At 38.0% G+C, this 19627-nt stretch overlaps 2 protein-coding genes across 4 annotated transcripts; both read right to left on the reverse strand.

Annotated features, from left to right (window-relative positions):
- Positions 1-1056: 1056 nt before the first annotated feature.
- LOC125192432 (uncharacterized) lies at positions 1057-4102 on the reverse strand. The gene is made up of 7 exons (XM_048089997.2): positions 3976-4102; positions 3751-3868; positions 3444-3532; positions 3305-3351; positions 3131-3219; positions 2090-2223; positions 1057-1621 (listed from the first exon to the last, which is right to left on the reverse strand). The coding sequence occupies exons 1-7, from the start codon at positions 4060-4062 to the stop codon at positions 1148-1150; spliced, it is 1038 nt and encodes a 345-aa protein (XP_047945954.1). The 5' UTR covers positions 4063-4102; the 3' UTR covers positions 1057-1147.
- A 2369-nt stretch (positions 4103-6471) lies between these two features.
- LOC125192433 (uncharacterized) lies at positions 6472-10827 on the reverse strand. Of its 3 annotated transcripts, none has more exons than XM_089057779.1 (10): positions 10587-10827; positions 9830-9969; positions 9600-9664; positions 9097-9140; positions 8634-8711; positions 8340-8493; positions 7891-8043; positions 7095-7154; positions 6924-7020; positions 6472-6740 (listed from the first exon to the last, which is right to left on the reverse strand). In XM_089057779.1, the coding sequence occupies exons 1-9, from the start codon at positions 10721-10723 to the stop codon at positions 6928-6930; spliced, it is 924 nt and encodes a 307-aa protein (XP_088913905.1). In that variant the 5' UTR covers positions 10724-10827; the 3' UTR covers positions 6472-6740; positions 6924-6927. The 3 variants fall into 3 exon arrangements, with proteins under 3 accessions (XP_088913905.1, XP_047945955.1, XP_047945957.1); XM_048089998.2 differs by having other exon boundaries at positions 7891-8064; positions 10587-10825; XM_048090000.2 differs by having other exon boundaries at positions 7891-8064; positions 9830-9924; positions 10587-10823.
- Positions 10828-19627: the final 8800 nt, after the last annotated feature.

Here is a 19627-nt window from a genome sequence, read left to right on the forward strand (position 1 = left end):
TACTTCTGTAGTGGCTGCTCGTAAAATTCCAATTAAAGCTTATATTAAATTGTGAGTTCAATTTAATTAGTAAAAAGTAAATTGGATGAACCCATATCCAAAACCTTCCATAGATCCTTGTCTGGACCCAAAATGAACTTAATATAAATAGGAGAATAAAGGAGACAGAAATCATAAGTTTTAATACTCATAATTTTCGTCCCCCCCCCATATAGTAGAGGAGTTCGAATTTTTGTCCTATTCCAAAAAGGATTTCTTCTGTCTTCTTTATTTAAGTCATAGTATTCTGGTGAGATCAGCCCACACTGATATCGGAGTACAGTTCGGGAACCAGAGAGAAGATCTGTGGTCTAGTATTCAAAGCGTCATGTGGAGAAGCTGCTAGCCATCTTCAATTCTTTGGAGAATTAATTAGGTATTATTTCTGCTCCGTAGAAAAGCATGTTTTAGGTTTGAATATTCTTAAAGCATGATTAATTCAAGTTATGAGCATGATACATGTGAGAATTACGCGAATAGATTTTGTCTAAATAATCTGCTAAATAAATCTGATTATTATGTGATTTATTCGTGCGATTAATAATTGTAAAATTATGTTAATCCGTCGCACCGCTTACGCTGCCAATTCCTTCAGGACAAACTAAAAAGGAAAGTGTGACATCTACTATGGGATAGAAGTATTATTTAAATTTTGGAAAATAAAAATTACCAACAGAATATTCCGTTAGGAACTTTCACGACGAATTAATCCAGCATTTAAAAGATAAATTTTTCAATGGACACTTATCTTCAGTAATCCGTTGGTGAAATGTATCAACAACGTTAACCGTCGATAAATTTTTACCAACATTTTGATTCCCAATTTTCCGATCCATTGCTAATCAACATAGTATTACCTATATATTTTCGGAGTTTACCGATACAAAAATTCGTCAAAAAGTTCCATATTTTTGTAGTTACTATCGACACATCTATTTTATATAGTTCACTCTAATAATTAATGACATGATGGATTAGTAGGTCACGTTAAATTAGTAACAAACCAATGATGCCAAATTTTGTACTTTAAATCTTTAATCAAGCTACCATATATATGAAATCAGAACCAAAACATGAAATCTGTATTGCTTATACAATTAATTAGAAATCAAATTTGCGACGAAAAGCGTTGAGAATGAGAGACATGCTGTGAGCGCCTGATGATGATCTTTGACCTATAAATGATCTCGCAATAGGGCCGTCGGTAAAACCTTACAAACGGCGCAAACGATTCGCTGCTTCGCTCCGCTCGGCCCCGCCTCGAAAACAGTGACGACAGCATCGGCGTCGATGCGAACGATAGAGACCCGGGAGAGATCGCGGGCGTTGATGCGAAGGAGAGAGACCTAGCGTTGAGGTGAGAGATCCTCCGCCCGGCCGATGATTTTGACTCTGACGACAGCGAAAGATACCACGGTTTTCGCGAATCCAAATGATGGGAGACGGTGAAGGAGAATCTTGACGACGACGACCCTAGTCTTCTCGAGGGTGGTGGCGATGCGTCAAATCCGAGTGATTCTTCCCACTCTGCCGTTGATACCGTGATTGTGATTCCCGAAAGCTCCACGAATGGCCTCACTCCCTGCAAAAGCCGCGTCTTAATGTAAATATCCGATTTTGTACCATCGTTTTAGCATTTTACGTGGAAATGTCACAATATTAGGTGACTGCAAAAATAATTAATATTCAATTATGGTTTAAAATATTTTTGGACCAAATTACCCCTGGAGCTTGAAGGGGAGTAGTTGAAATACTCCAACAAAAGCAATCAACTTAAAACTATAAACATTTTCGTTAAAACGATATCGTTTTAGTGTTTTATGGCAAAATATGTAATTACGAAAATATTATTTTTTCAATCATGGCTAACAAATATCTTGTCCGGAAATTTTCGGACTAAATTGCCCCTAGAGCTGGAAGGAGGCGTTGAAACAGTTTTGAAAAAAAAATTGACGATATTTTATCGACCGCTCTAAAATTAAATATATTCATTGAAATGCTAATATTACTTGTCGAATATATGGAAAAATAACATGATTTGAAGGTGTACCTTCCAAAAATAAGAGAAGAGAGATGGAGGATCAATCACAAAAGCCTTGTGAAGCCTTCTTGGGTAATAATCGGCTATGATTTTCAGACTTCCAACCAACATGTTCATAATCCCACCTGCTGATCTGAAAAGGCCTGTATGAAACAACTTATTCATCAAATATATTTTTATGATTAAATTTTTTAAAATAAAATATGAATTTATTTAATACTTTAATTTATGGAGTAATAAAAATGATTATTTTAAGTTGTTAAGTTATTAGGAAAAAGGTCAACAGAAAAATTCAAATTCGCTGTTGTGTCAGGTTGAAAAAAGGGGTATTATGGACACTTTTGCTTTAAATAATTTTGGCCATGAAAATGACCTAATATACCCCTGCACCAACAAACTTGATCGCGAATTTTCATTTTTCAGGCACCTTTCCGGTAGTAATTTTTTTACTGATTTAGTTAGTTTAATTTTATTGCAAAGGCGTGGCTTTGGAAAGATTAAAGAGAGCATAATAAGATAAGACTAAAAATTTAGTGATCCGAGCATGTAGCGTTCAACCAATCTTAATTGTAGAAATAATCACTCCGGCGCAAAGGCGTTTTTGGAGGAGTGTTTGACTTTTAACATTATTTTATAGTGATTTCCAGCTTGGAAAATTCTATGTTAACTCACGAGAAATTCATGTGGTCTATAATTTTTGAATATTCGTACAGATACGAAAGACACACTATATATATAAACATCTAGGATCCAATGATGAACTATTTATTACTTTTTGTAGTATCGTAAAATATCTAGCACGGCCAGTGACATATGTAGTGTAGGTATATATGCATATTCATAATAAGTGTTTATACTATATAATTCATAAATTTTATAGGTGTATGTCTGAAAATAATATATATTCATGCACGAGCTAATAAATTAAAGCAGTATAGGCTAAAATCGATGCAAGATTAAATTCAAAGTAAAGGCTCATGTACTTTTGCGATATTAAAAGTAGTACTACTAAAATTTAAATTTTGTGACCATATAAATATTAAAACTTACTTGCATCAAAGAGGATGACAAATTGCTCAACATTTTTTGCCATGGTTTGAATTGCCACTTCCAGTGTAAACACTAGCAACCGATTAAATCTATAGAAAAATAAACATATAAAATTCAAGTATACATATAAAAAAAAATTAGAATGAAATCCAAAATATAGATAAATAGACGTACAGTTTCTGTGAATGGAATTTCTGGTAATCTTGCCTTATTCGGAAAATCTGCAAATAGGTTTATAATAAGATTTAAAATTACTTTTCTTGAAGAAATTAAAACTAAAAATAATATAATTTTTTTCTAAATAAATGTATACCATGACAGGTCTTAGTTCATGGTCATGACCAGCAACATAGGCCATTCCTTCAGCAAGCTCATGGGAGAATTCATCAGCCATCAAATGATCTTCAGATAATTCAAAAGTCAACATTTAATATACTGTTTCATATTTGTCTTTACTTACCTAAATATTGGAGTACATCAGTTTCAATTTTTTTTAAAAAAAAAAAAAAAGAGATTCCCAGCTGAAAACAAGAAAATTATGTTGCATGAAATAAAGTGAAAAATAGAAAAAGTTTTAAATTATTAAATACTATGTGTAGAAAGGAAAAGGGAGAATTTACCAGTGGCAAAGGAATCTCTCCAAGAAAGGCAATTTCTGAGATGTTTTGCTGCTTTCTTCACACTTTGGCCTTTGGCTTTGAGAAACCTCTCCACGCATGCAGTGTTGCAGAATTTCTCCTGCAAAAGAGAGACAGAGAGATGATGATGATGATGAAGAGAAGGAAATTAGTAAGTGATGTTATATACATATATATATATATATATATATATATATATATATATACCTGTTTGAGAGAAAGTGGAGATTGTTTGTTGAGGAGTTGAAGAACACTTTGAACAGCTGTGTGATTATCTTCTCTGCCAAATCCCATTTTGTTGAAAGAGAATAGAAGAAATCAGTGTGTGGAGAGAGAGAGTGGGAAAAGAGGGGGGTTTTATAGGAGTGAATAAATGAGAGCTCAGGAATATAAGGATGTTCAGCAAAACCGTTAAACAGTCTCAATCGCTACATTAAATTAAGTAATTAACACTCCTATTTAATAACCTGCATTAATGTTTTTTTAAAGAGAAACATAATTTTTATATCTCAATCTTTCCGTTTTTAGAAAATAAAGTGAATTGCAATAAGAAACAAAAATGGAGTGAGAATATGACTAAACGGAAAAATGTTGGAAAAGATTGTTTTAAATATGTTGAATTGGGGAATTTATAAAATAATACTAGTATAATTTGAATAGCTATAGAAAATTACAGTAAGGGGTTATTTTCGTAATAAACGAATTATGACTAAGCTTGTATAACTTCAGTATTTGGTGCATACAGTTTAAGAAAATTATTGCAACTATATATAGGAAACAAATTGAAATTCAAATTGTTAATGGGTCTATGTTAGTGGGAGGCATCGAGATTATTGGTGCAGTCCATTTAATGATGTTTCACACTCATGAGTGGATATGTAGAAGTAGTAAAACATTAATTATGCTCTTTTTTCTCAGAGAAAAATTTGTTGCTTAGAGTGGATATAGAAAAAAAAAAGATCAATAGTATAATTCCAAAGCAGAAAAAAAGGTTATTACATTCCCCTATATATTAGTCACGGAATTATAGTAGTAAATACTAACATACTTGGTGGAAGAATGGAATCAATAAATTCGTAATTTAGATTATAAATTTAAATTTGTCCATGTAAAGCCACAATTAATAAGGTCGTCGCTAGCGTTAAAAAACATGTAGTTCAGCGGTTGTCACTAGGCAATAGATGTCAGATGAAGAATGGAACTGAAGTTAAGGCGGACTTGTTGTATACGGTAGAATTGGCGATAGCTCCAAAGATTGAATTTAATGTAGTTTTCTAACCCTAATGGGCCAATGGTGGGCTCAGTCGACTCTGGCCCACTTAGATCCACCATTGGTCACAAGTCAAATAGTGTGTTTGTTCATATTCTTGCGTAATTATCCTATGTAACACGTACATATATAGTGATAGCTTTAATGTGTAAATATAGTATGAATGATAGACAAAAATTGTGACAGGAAAATTGAGAGGATAGGAAAAAGAGAGAATTTGCGAAGAAATGGTAAAACTAAGGAGTTTTGACCTGCACACTATTTGTGTTATATTAAGATATGTATACTGTGTTTTTGTACACTAGTTCTTTGTAGTTATTGCATAAATAATGCATGAAATTCTGCTGCTTTTCTGCGTCAGTTCTATTGGTGTCTCTTTTTCTCTCTCAAAGCTATTTTCTACTTTAATAAAATATAGAAACATGACATACATAAAATAGTAGTACTGCATAATTTGATTACGTAATTTGGACTTATTTTTATTTTTGTTTAGATTTGATAATTTATGACGAACAGCCGAAATGAGAAATAAAAGGAAGTCCAGTGGTTTAGATAAAAATGGGTGTGAAGTCGGGATGCCAAGGTTTTGCGAACCACCGGTGAACCAGAACAGGCTAATCCCTTGTCGGGCCGGTTATTGTTCCACCATTTTGGAAACTGGTGTGCATCTCTAGAGACTCACAAGTTCGAAAAAAAAAAGACATTTGGGAAGAGAAAAAGCTTTTGTTTAAGGACTAAACAAAAATAAGTGCTAAACTAAGTCTCATTTCCATAAATATGAGATTAATCATTCCTCCCAATACCTCACGGTATTCTCATTCTCATGTGCTTGTGTGTGTGCGCGCGCGCGCGATTGAAAAGAACTGCTTCTATTAAAAGAAAAGAGGTATCGCAATTCTTGAGTTCTTAGGCAGAGGGATAGATATATATCCTGTACAAGGACATAAAATCCTGCCCCAACGAAGATGTTCACGTACTAGGCTTCATATGACTGGAGTTTAGTGCACCGGCATTGCCAACACCAAAATGAGATCACTCCACATGCACATATATACAAACATACAAGAAGACAGCAAGAAACATAACAGCTACACACATCTACACTGTACATAAGCTAGTTTTTTGTCACATTTTGGTTTTATGATCTATTTTCTCTATTGAAGTCGAGAGCTTCTAATCTACCAAGATTATCTATGAGGGTAAATTTGAAGCCATTGGCATTGCTATCTTGATTCATCTTATGCAAGAAAGGTTCTTCAAAATATTCACAAGCTAGAATCTCGACTGGTGATAGCTACTAATGGACTATAAAACTACGTCATTCAATGTTCATCACCAGGAGTTTTAAATGTTCACATAGATTTGACTGAGAAGGTAACTAGTGCCTTATTCCAGACAAAAAAAGGAGACCAAACTGATTTGTCAAGACATACTGTAATAAACTTCTCAGGCAGAAACGAGCACTGAAATATTTATTCATCTCAATGAAAGTAGATATTTTATAGTACATGGCTAATCAGATTTTGTCCCAATAGCAGAACCAATGAGAATGAGACTGTGATTAACTATTACAGGTACTGTATAAAGGATGAGCTAGGCTGATAGGGAACAGTGATACAGTGATACCTCTGAACGGAGATTTCGTGATCGGAATGATGCTCAACTCTATGATAAGTGAACCATTTAGATCCTTCCAGATATCCTGGACATGATTAGGAACCTTTAAGTAAACCGAATAGATTAGTTCAAGATTTGTTAATGTATGCAAGAAAAACTGTTGGAATGGAAGTACTAAAATTGATAACATGAAACGACAAGTAAAATGCATCATGATTAAAAACTTTCAGATCTTTATAAAAATTTAAAAAATGCGAAGAACTCTTACACTGTTATAGTGCCGAAACACCTGGCAACCACTGCTTATAAAAATCTCGGCTATCCATATCCGCGGGAGTTAAGGCTCCTAGAGGACTGACAGTTATCTGCAATAAACAAATGTCAAATTACTCCAAATCAGTATTATTCTAACTATCTAGTAAGAGCAAAGGGGACATACATATCCTTCTTTAAGGCAACTGTGGTCGGTATCACTATTGTCAACTTGTGATCCTTTCACCTGAAAAGGGATGCAAAGATAATTACCATTACAACATAAACAACCATTGGATAATCTTCATTGCATGTTCCATGATAGAAGGTGGACTGTAAACCTGCCTGATTATAGAAGGAATTAATATATATAGAATAAACATAACCCAATGCAACTTTAAATTGCTCGAGATTCTATTCCATTGTGCACATAAGCAGGTCCTTAAACCAGAATCAAATGTTCAGAAATACTAAATACTACTCCCTCTGTCCGCGAATAGGAGTCCCGTTTTTCTATTTTGGTCCGTCCGCGAATAGGAGTCCCGTTCATAATTACTATAGATGGTAAAGAGGCCCCACATTCCACTAACTCATTCCACTCACGTATCTTTTTAAATCAATGTATACAAGTGGGACCCTTATTCCACTAACTTTCTTCCACCCACTTTTCTTAACATTTCTTAAAACTCGTGCCAGAAAGAAATGAGACTCTTATTCGCGGACTGAGGAAGAACCTTGCTAGGGAAAATATATTAATCTGATAATACTAAACTTTATCATAAGATTCATAACACATATTAGAAACTTCAGAAAATATTGAAATCTTTATCAAGTAGTTGTATCATCTAGATAGATGTCAACGGAAAACTCAAACATAGCAAATTACTTGAGAAAATATGGCCATGCCACTGATCTTAATGAAAAGTTTGTTCAAAAGGCCATTCAGAAATACATTAGAGCAATTATAAGAGAACGAGACATACTTCTCTTTTGAATGAAAGGGCCTGCTTTAAATTCGGAGACTCTGATTCAGAACCCGATGATGAATTTGTTTCCATGGTCATAGTTGACAGCATTTTCCCACCTTCAGATTCAGAAGTAACTTGTCTCCACCCCATTTTCACCATAGTCTTGCCCTGATTCGTTAGTCGATAACCCTGTTCAGGATCAGCATACAAACATTTGATATACTTCTAATTTTCACTAAAACAAGACAGAGAGTGAGACAGATAGGACCAGGGAGAATGACCACATATTTGTACCACGGTTCATCAGGAAACAATAAAATTAAAGGGATATGGCCATAACAGTTGCTCAGAAACCCAAGTTGGTCAGTATTATATGTATATATATAAAACAACCACAAACATAATGACGTTAACACCTTCTCATAGAAGTTCAAGTGACTTGCCAAAGCCTGCCCCAAAAATACCTTATGATTCACAACATCAGTTGGCACATCTACGTTCAGAAAACAGTTTTGAGGGTATGTTTTCTTCTTGATTTCAGCCAACAGACTACAAATAATGGGCAAGCACACCTCTGCTGCAAGTTTAAAATCATTGACAGTACTTTTCCCTCCAACCCTGCAAATCTTGAACTAGTGTAAGTACCATTCTGAATCTCTATTATTAAGATGAAGAAGCAGTATAGATTACAAAACTCAATAGAGATCCTTAGGAAATACTATAGACCAGGTTTTTTAAGTAACATATTCTATTCATACCAATCATATGATATAGAGATAGAAGGTACTCCATTAAAAAATGCTTCTCGAGCGCCTGCTACAGTCCCGGAATATGTTCTGCATTCATCAAGATACAAGTGTCATTGAATTTAGTTTACCATGTAAAAACATATTATAATTACTTTGCTACAAGATCAAACTTTAAGTATAATAGAACTCAGAAAGGTTGACATTTTTGTACTGGTTGATCTCCTACCTTATTTGAAAGAATTACAATATCACTTGCATAAAGGCATCAAGGACAAGAATAAGGACAAGTACCAGTTAATTCACATTACTGCATTTCATATATAAACAGATAAAATTACCGCGGTTCATTAGGTGCACTCTACTGAAGCTCAGCATAGAAAAGTACATGGAATGAAGTTAGGAGCAAGCAATTTTACATCCACAACAACTTATCTAAAAGGATCGAGAAGTCAGATACAGAATTGTTACTAACATGTGATAGCCACAATTGCTACCCATATTGATCCCACTGATTACCTGCAGAAGAGAAGAAAAAAAATTGGAACTTGAAATTACATCTGCAAATCTTCTTACTGGAACATGCACACACCAAGAACTGTAGAGAAGCCATTTTGTTCATATCAATTTAGAGCCACAATTCTACATGCGCTTGGCCATTTTGTTCATATCAAGTGTTGTACTTATTAAGTGTTACACATATAGAGATAAGTAGATATGTGTGTTAATGAATAGTAGTAAATTATATATGAGTATATGTATTCAGAATGTGAATTTTCAAGTTAAAGTGGTGTAATGAAGTACACAGCACATGTTGCAAAGCACAAAATTCTCCCTACAATGTGAGAAGTGCAATTTGTACATAAGCTTGGTCAGTTAGCAGGAGGGAACCTGATTGGAGTATAAGAGAACATGGTTCAACCAAAGCAAAATACACTAATCTATGAATGTCATTTCAAATACTGGGAAAGTAAGTACCAGATCAGGTACTGAGGGGAACAGAGCTTTGGAAACTCCTAATGATGTACAGTCAGCAGGAGTACCTGCAAGACATGGAATTAAGTTAAATGTGAACAAAATAACTAAAAGTGTTTAATTCATCCTTCCCACCCTCAAAGAAGAGAAAAATAAATAAAACAAAACTTCACAAAGATATTTCACTCTTTTTCTATTTAATAGATATAGTTTCAAAGAACATTGCAACTTGCCAGAAACTGCAAAAGCAACTGTTCCGTCAATTTCCACTGGCCTGGCAACGAGAGCTTTTTGCCATGTGATGCTATGACTAACTGCAGACTTTTCTCTGAGAAGTATCAATGTAAGAATGATCACATGAGATTTATTTTCTCTACACAAAATTGGATGCAAATTAGTAGTACAAAGTCATAATCCTAAAATTTATATTCCTCAGAAAATTCAATCATAGTACTATAAAAATAGAAAAGCTACCATAAAATTCATGATCACAACCAAAAAAAGCAGAAACAGAGGCAAAAAAACATGTTTCAAGTAAGCTGCATTTTATTTAACTAGACAGCAAACAACCATGTGCACAATTGAAGTGTGTGCTAATGTTCACAAACACACCTCTCTACAAAAATCTCTTCACCAATGGAACATGTAAAATCAAACACAATTGATTATTAGCATGTTCTAATTACTTATCCAAGCAAGCATGTCGTATTTCTAGTTCGAGAACAATCTAGCTTACTAGTATTTCGACTTCTCACTGTCTACAGGCGTGTATCGCAAATTATCCTTTAGTCAGTTCGAACAATAATCCAAGATAAAGGAAATCAAATATTGTGCATCACATACTGCATGAAGAGATAATTCTACTAAATTTCGGCCTAGTTTGGCACAATTCCTCTCTCTCTCTCACACACACACACACAAACATCGCTGATAACAGATAATTACAAGCGGAGAAAACAAAGTGAAGCATATCTATGCTGAAAAACATACGAATCAGGAGCGCAAACATAGACGTTAAATCGGTTGGAGGAGACGAGAACGTGAAGGAGAGCTCGAATTCCTGGAGCATCGATTCCGTCGTCATTCGTGACCATCACCGTCGGACGATCGCCCCCGCCGCTGCTCATTTTGGCTATTGATTTTACAGTTCACTACTTCACTCTCTTTTTCCTTTTCCTTTTTGCCGGTAAAAGCTACTCCTAAATAATTTGGATGAGTGCAATGATATAGAATAATGGAAGAATAAAACTTTTGTACCATAGTTAAATAATGGATTATATTATTTGCAAGCAAAAACATAGCGTATTTATTGGCGACCTAACTTTAAGGAAAACCAAATTTAAATTACTAAGTATATTGTTTTTCCCTACTAGCTTTTCTGCAATTTTATTCACCTCCGATAATTCTTTAAAAAAGATACTCTTGCAATTAGCCAATTAAATATCTCATTTTTCTTTTTTCGTCTAACTATCAATAAATATATCATTTCACTTTTATTATTGGTAAGTGGACCCTATATTTTACTTACGTTTTATTTTAAAACCAATTACTATAAAAATAAGTCTCACGTTCCACTAACTTTTTTACCCATTTACTTCATAAAGTAAAATAATTTCTTAAAATTTGTGCCCATCAAATATGTGATATTTAATCATTGACGGGGGAGTACTACTTTCATTAGTCTTAATAACCATAACCTTTATTTTTTACAAATGTTGAAAATGAACTTAAAATTCACCAACTTTTTCGGCATATTTTTTCAATCTAATCATGATATCTACGTGGCATAGTCTGAGTTACTCCCCCCATCCCAGCCTAAATGAGACATATTCTTTTTTTATACGTCCCAAACTAAGTGAGACTCAATAAGAGCATCTCCAATGGTCGGCTAGCAACCGGCTAGCCGATTCGTGGCGCTGGCCGATCGGCTAGCCGAACCATTGGAGGCGGCCAACGGGAAATCGGCGAGCGGGTCGGCGTGGGCTGGCCGATCGCTCGGTGCTGGCCGATGCGCTGGCCGCCATTGTGGCGGCCAGCGATCGGCCAGCGCCGAATTTTGTGTTTTTTTTTTTATTTTAAAACTTATATAAACGCGATTTTAGTTTCATTTTCATTTGCACCACTTGTTTTAACGAGTTTTCTCTCTCTCTAACTTTCTGTACAAGAGCATCATCGAGCAATGGATCACAACAACGAGTCCAGTCCAGCGACGAGTGGATCTCAGACTCCCACGGTACATGTGGGATCTGGATGGGGCCAGATGGGCGGGCAGATGGGCCCAGGGTTTAACGTCCCTTGGAGGAAGTTGATGGGGATGATGGCCGGTGCGCCGGGGGGGATACAGGGGGGGAACCAAGGGGATATGCAGGGGAGTATGCCGTGGGGGATGCCGAGCGGGGGGGCAGGGGAGCGGCGGGTAGTCAGCGCCGGGGTGGGGAGGTATGCCCCAGATGCTACAGCAGATGATGGGGATGATGTGGCAGGGGGGATGCAGGGGTCACCGGGCGGGGACACGGTATATCGTCCCTCGCTTGATTTTTTGACGGCTTCGTCTCACACGTCGACCCCAGTGGAGACGCAGTTCACTGGCGATGACCTTCTGTCATTGCATGATATGGGGATCGATCTCGGGGATCCGGATACTCCAGTTCCAGCGAGGCGGGCCGCACCGAAGAAGAAGACGAAGGGGAAGGCCAAGGCGGTCGGCGAGTCGTCGCAGCCCGTTGGTGACGACACCCCCGGCCGGAGGAAGTGGACGGAGGATGAGTACGCCGGGGTGGCCAGGGGGTGGTTGGAGGTGTACGACGATCCGCTGGTTGCGAACAACCAGCGGGTCGTCAACATGTGGGCGAAGATCAGAGCTGCCTATAGGAGGCACTGCCCGCACGGGAAGGACTTCAGCGGGGAGGAGGTCCGGAAGGGGTGGGAGCGCATCAGGGCCGCGGTCGGCCGTTTTTCGTCGTTGTACGCCAACGCCGTCCGTCAGCTCACTAGTGGGCAGAATGAGGAGGACGCCCGGAGGATAGCCGAGAGTCAGTTCCCCTTGGCGGGGAAGTATAAGGAGTTCAACTTCTGGGAGTGCTTTTGTTGCTGAAGGACTCCGAGAAGTTCCGAGCGGGGTGCGACGCTGGGTGGCCGAAGAAGCAGAGGCTGAACTATTCCGGCGACTACAGCGGCAGCAGCGGCGGATCCCACGACCTCCCCCCGGATGTTGAGGAGTTTCCATCCCCTCCTTCAGTTGCTGGTCGCCCTCGCCCGGTTGGACAAAAGCGGGCGCAACGGGCTGCGAAGGGAGGATCCCCCCTATCGCCCGATGAGGTCCAGTCCTCCACCCTCCCACCCGCCCCACTCGAGTACACTCTCCATTCGCGTAACCATACGCGGGATCAGATGTACAAGGTCTTCCAAGATTGGAGGACCGCCACTGACCCCACGGAGAAGATGTTTCTTCACTCGATGCTCGAGAGCATGCGGGTTGATTTGGAAATCGCGAGGGCACGGCTAGCGGGTTCCGACGTGGGCTCAGATACCACGGGTGGCGGCAGCGACGGCGGCGACGAGGAGTAGAGAGTGGCGGGGCTCGTGTGTGGAAGCCCTTTTTTTAAAAAAAAAATCATGTATTTTTTTTTAAATCTTTGTACTTTTATTGAATGAAATGAATTAATTTTCCCGTATATGTATCGTAAATTTAATTCCGTAATTTAATCGTAATTTTAATTCCGTAAAATATAGTATTTTTTGAATTATTTTTTTGCGGCTGGCCTATGGCTAGCCTAAATCTGATGTGGCAGGTGTATTTTTAGTGCTGCTGACGTGGCAGAGGGAGAGAATGGTTGGCCTATTGCTGGCCTATTTAGCATTGGAGATGCTCTAAATAACTCACTCTTTTTCTCCTACTTTATTCCTTCATCTCTCCTAGTCAAATCTCTTAATTTATTCTTTATTTCTTTTTACTCCACTTTATCATTTCTCTTACTTTATTCTCTCCTTCTTTCATACTTTTTTGTATCTCTTACTTTACTATTAATAATTTAATTCACTAAACACAACTATCTAATTTCTTGTATCAAAATAGAAACGTCTCGCTTAGGTCGGAACGAATAGAGTATATATATGCCTAATTTCTCTATCTTGAATTCGACATTGGATAATACGTGCCTAACATGATAAAATATGTCATGTATATATGTAACGCCCCACTTTTTCAAACCCTAATTTTCGGGTTATAAAATTTTTGCATTAAATGCCTTAAATGCTATCATATGTGGATTATTTGATGAGAAATTAATTGCATAGTGTCTTTGTGACCTAATTGCGTATGAGAATGGAGATTGAGTTGAATAGTCAACTTGTTGAAATGTTGACGTGGCTATTGAATAGTCAAAGATGTAGAAAAATGATGTGGCCGTTGAAAGGTCAATACGTTGAGAAAATGGAGTGGAAGTGAAGAGATGATTGATTTGGAATATGTGAATATTTTGATGCGGAGAAATATAATTGTGGGGAAATTATTATTTATTTTGCTAAGGGATGAGTGAGAAAAATAATAGGAGCATTTATTTAAATCATGTGGAATTTTCGGCCACTATCTTTATTGGAGAAGAAATAATATTATTCTTGGATTTAATTATTTGTTTGGGATAATTATCCAAATTAAATCCAAAGTCCAAATACTCTTTAATTCCATCATGGAATTTTCGAAATTTCCACTTTGATTTTCCCATGAGATTTTCGAAAATCTCATATATTGGGAGGGAGAAATTATTTATTATTTTATTGATTCCTTATTTATTCTATTCCATGAATAAATATAAATATGCTAAAATATCCTAGCATATCTTGCCAAATCTAAGAAGATCTTACCATATCCTAATTAAATTAGGATTTGAATTTAATTCCTTGTGGGAAGAGGAAATACACGCCACTTCTCCTTTTAATTTGGGGAGTATTTTATTTTATTCTTGCTCCGTGATATATTATTCTGCTCCGTGAAATATTCAAATTAAATCATAGGCTATTTATTTAAGCCTAAATTTCGAAATCCCCATACTTCTCAACAATTTTAACGCCACTTCCTCAAATCTCTCCATAATCTCTACCAAATCTTCCAAATCTTGATTTATTTAATTATTGGGATATTATTATTTGTGACTCTATAAATAGGAGAGAAACCCTAACCCTAGAGATCACAAAAGCGGCGCCTCCTACTCCCAAAAATTTCGAAATCTTCTCTCCCACATTCTCCAAGTTTTCTTCAAGTTTTCTTCAAGATTTCTTCATCAATTGAGAAGAATTCAAGTGAAATTCAAGAGATTATTGAAGAATCAAGACTAATTCCTTGTTTCTACCGTTCGTTCTTTTGGAAAAGGTACTTTATTTATTGATCTCCTCTTCTTCTACCGATTAATTGGTATTCTTGTTTCCACATGCATATAGATTGAGTGAAGGGGGAAATTAATCGGTGAATTTTGGGATATGTGTGCAAGTGTGTGTGTGTGCGAGACCGTGTGTGTGTGTGTGTGCACGCCTCGGTCGGCGTGCACAAGTGTGATGATCGTGTGCGTATGTTGTGTGTGGAACACTCATGCGTGACACGATTTAATGGTGAAGTTGGGGTTGTTGTTTGAATAAAAATGATATGCTAATCATACATTGATTTTGATTGATGATTTGAAAATAATCGATGGGAAAAAAGGAAATATGAGAGACATGCATGATTTGAAATCAATGATTGAATCTGATTTGTGATACGCATAATTTAAAGGTGATACTTCGCGCTCTCAGCGTGATAAACGAGGAGAAGAGAATACTATCGAGCTAAACCTACGAGGTGGGTTTTCTTTTAAAATAAGGACATTGTCCTAAACTGATATTGATGAGAATGAAATATGTGTTATCATGCCTTGATTTGTTTTGTCGTGCCTATCCCTCGTGGCTATGCCACTATTGTTATAATCGAATTCGGATCCTTGTAGAGCTGCAAACTCTACTTGGGTTAGTGTACACCAATGTTAGACCGAGAGTCAGCGTACGGGTTGGCCGGTCTAGTGACCTGGATTGCGGCCGCAGTCCTTGTCATGTAGAATGAGGATATGGTAAACGTCTATGAGAAAAATGGTTGCGCGACCGTGATATTTGAGAAAGAAGATATTTTGGTGCATCGGGTCTTTCTAAAGTTAAAACCCCGACGGACACTTGAAAATGGCATGATAATAACTATATTTGTGATAAAACTGTTTTCGGCAATGAGCCCATTGAGTATGATTATCGTACTCAGCCCTGCATGTGTTTTCCTTATGTGCAGGTTGAGTGGTGACGAGCGGGCGGCGGTGTTGAGTAGAGAATAATAAGATGATCTGTTGGTATTTAAGGTGTCGTTGTGTCCTCATACATAGCCTCACTTCTTTCTTGGTCGCTTCCGCTATGCTATTTTTATGAAAACTTATGATCTTTTGTTGGGATAAATACTTTTATTTTCGTGGGTATGTTTTGGAATATGAACAGTTAGAAATATTCTTTTTGAAGAACTTGGTTAAGCTTTTATTTCAATAAATCTTTTGATGGATTCCTTTGCTAAGGTATTATTCTTGCTCTACTTAGTTGTTCCTTAAATGCTTTGGTCAAATCCCTTTAAAATGAAATCCTAGCCTATGGTCTTTAATGCTTTTAGGTCTACCTAGTTAGCGAACGCCGCATTTATTATACCCTAAATGGGCGGGTCGTTACAATATATGTCAAGTTTGAAAGATGATTCACCATGAAAAAATGACCATGGTCTTAGTTAGAGTTTTTAATTTTTTAAGATCAGCTTTCAAAGTTCACATAAAATAGCAAAATTCACCCAAACTTATACGAGTAAATTTTTGTTATACTAATATCTAGGGATGTCAATTTAATCCGAAACTCGTAGGTCAGCCCAAACAACCCGGTAAAATGAGTGGGTTAGGATTATAATTTTATTACCCGAATACAAAACGGGCTAAACGGGTTGACCCGAATGGGTTGAGGGGTTAAACGAGTTGGCCCGAACAGATTGCGGGTCAGCCCGATGGGTTGCAACTTTTAATTAAAATTATTAAGTTTTAGGTTTTTTTTATATTTTTGAATCCTCAATCTTTCTACATAATCATGAGTCGTATTCAATCTTCATTTTATACTTTTCCACTCGATCCCACAATATCAGTTTTCAAGTTCCTCGTCGACTCATTATTCCACCGTCCCATCATCTGCCATTAATGTCTTACCACCACCAAAGCCAATCAAGACAAAATTAAGAAATAACTCATCAAGATCTTAATATATTTATCATTTTAATAATGATTCATATAAGATATGATTTTTAATTTTCACAAATAATTAGTTACGAACAATGCCAAAAGCCCAAAATAATGACACGAACACAAGCTTTAAATTATGTTGTAGTTGATCGAGATGAAATGCTTCTTTCCAAGTATTATTATAGAATACTATGAAAATATGAAGATTTTATATGATTCTAACTAAAAAGAAAAAAGTATCTAAAATTTAAAATAATTTTATAGAAGAAAATTTCGATACAAGAAATTATTTTCGAAAGCTTTTAGGCCCGAATAGCCCGATAGGTTAGCCCAAAACCCGACGGTTTAGGGTTAGGGTTGAAAATTTATAACCCGAAAAATCCATAACTCGAATAGCCTGAGCCCAAATAGACCGGTAACCCGAGTGGATTGGCCCGAACCCGAACGGGTTAGCCCGATTGACATCCCTACTAATATCCCAAAAAATACCAGCAAATAACTCTTCTTATTCATAGAAAATAGCATATTCTCCGTGCGATACGCGGATGCTGATATTAGCAATAATTTAGAATGAAATTAACAAAATGATAAGTCGGGATTACATTTGTAAAGTTTTTAAATTTTAGAATGAAATTCCATTCGAAACACGTTATTATCGCATGTATTATCAAACCAAGTTAATAGGAATAAGGTTTTTTGAAAAATTAAAACATGTAAAATGTGTGAACTGTGAAGTATGAATGAACCGAGTTTCGCACTAAACTAAATGCAACTTTTACGATGAAAAGGAACTTTCATCTTAATTTTATTCTATAATTAAAGGATGGTTAATTTTAAAGCAACTGGTGATTCGAAATTTCAAATAAATGTTTATCACTCCTTAAAAATTAGAGTATAAGAGCATCCGCAATGGTCGGCTAGCGACCGGCTAGCCGATTCTTCGCGCTGGCCGGTCGGCTAGCCGAACCATTGTAGGCGGCCAGCGGTAAACCGGCCAGCCGATCGGCGTGGGCTGGCCGATTAGTGGGCGCTGGCCGATGCGCTAGCCGATCGGCTAGCCGCCATTGTAGCTTCCCGATCGGCCAGCGATCGGCCAGCGCCGATTTTTATTTATTTATTTTTTTCCTTTTTAACAAACCTATATAAACGCGATTTTCGTTTCATTTTCATTTGCACCACTTGTTTTAACGAGTTTTCTCTCTCTCTAACTTTCTGTACAAGAGCATCATCGCGCAATGAGTAACGCGGGTGGTAGCGGTGGTGGTAGTGGTGGTAGTGGTGGGGATGCTGAGGAGTACGAACGGAGGATGAACGAGGCTATGAATGCCTACATGAACCGCGAGATGGAGCGGTACATGCGTATGGTGGAACAGCAGGCGATACCTCGCCCTCCACGAGTTGTCCACCACCGAGCAGTGATTGATCGGGATCACGTAGCTGCACATCAGCGGCTGTACGGCGACTACTTTTCACAGAACCCGCGGTTTCCCGCCAACATGTTCCGGCGGCGTTTTAGAATGCGCAGGGAGTTGTTTATGCGCATCGTTGGGGCATTAGAGCGTCAATATCTGTGTTTCCGCTTCAGGCACGATGCGGCTGGCAGACCCGGCCACACCCCTATTCAAAAGTGTACGGCGGCAATCAGGCAGTTGGCCTACGGAGGCGCGGCAGACATGTGGGATGAGTACCTCCACATCGGTGAATCGTCAGCCCTAAAATGTCTGAAGGAATTCTGTGGGGGCGTGATCAGCATTTTCGGTGAGCAGTACCTTCAAAGCCCTACTCCCGAAGATTGTCAGAATTTGATGCAGATGCACGGGGAGAAGCATGGGTTCCCCGGGATGTTAGGCAGCATAGATTGTATGCAATGGGAGTGGAAGAACTGTCCGACTGCCTGGAAGGGGGCCTACATGACCGGCTACAAGTCAAAGAACCCCACGATAATCCTCGAGGCCGTAGCTGATTACCGGCTGTGGATCTGGCATGCGTATTTTGGGGTAGCCGGGTCGAACAACGACCTCAACGTCCTGAACTCGTCTCCCCTCTTCAACGAGAAGTGCCAGGGCGTCGGTCCAGCCGTCTCATTTGTGGCCAACGGCAACCGGCATGATATGGGCTACTACTTGGCGGATGGGATATACCCTCGGTGGCCGGTCTTTGTGAAGACGATCCGACAAACAAGTGATGAAAAGAAGGCCTACTTTGCGCAACGACAGGAGTCGGTGTGCAAGGACGTGGAGCTCGCATTTGGTGTGCTCCAGTCTCGATGGGCGGCAATTAAGGGTCCAACGCGTTTGTGGGATGTCGGATGCGTTTCCCAGATAATGTACGCCTGCATTATCCTTCACAACATGATCGTCGAAGACGAAGGCGTACAACTGACTAGTTGGGTCAGTGACGATGAAGCCGGTCCAAGCCACGGAACGGCCACCCCTAGTGTACGACGTGGGGTACCTCTCGATGAAGCCGGCCGCCTTCAGGAATTTGCCAACATGCGCCAAGTGGATGCTCATATTCAACTCCAAAAGGATATAATCGAAGAGTTGTGGGCACGGAGGATTGCACGGCGATAGTTTTTTTTCTTTATTATGCATGTAATTTTTTTTTATCTGTGTAACTTTTTTAAATGCAATTAATGAATTTTCCCGTATATGTGTCGTAAATTTAATTCCGTATTTTAATCGTAATTTTAATTCCGTAAATGTAGTATATTTTGAATTATTTTTATTGCGGCTGACCTATGGCTGGCCTAAA

Source organism: Salvia hispanica, chromosome 4, assembly GCF_029641045.1.
Source record: "Salvia hispanica isolate PSC_SH4W2 chromosome 4, Shi_PSC_v1, whole genome shotgun sequence".
Classification (NCBI taxonomy): domain Eukaryota; kingdom Viridiplantae; phylum Streptophyta; class Magnoliopsida; order Lamiales; family Lamiaceae; genus Salvia; species Salvia hispanica.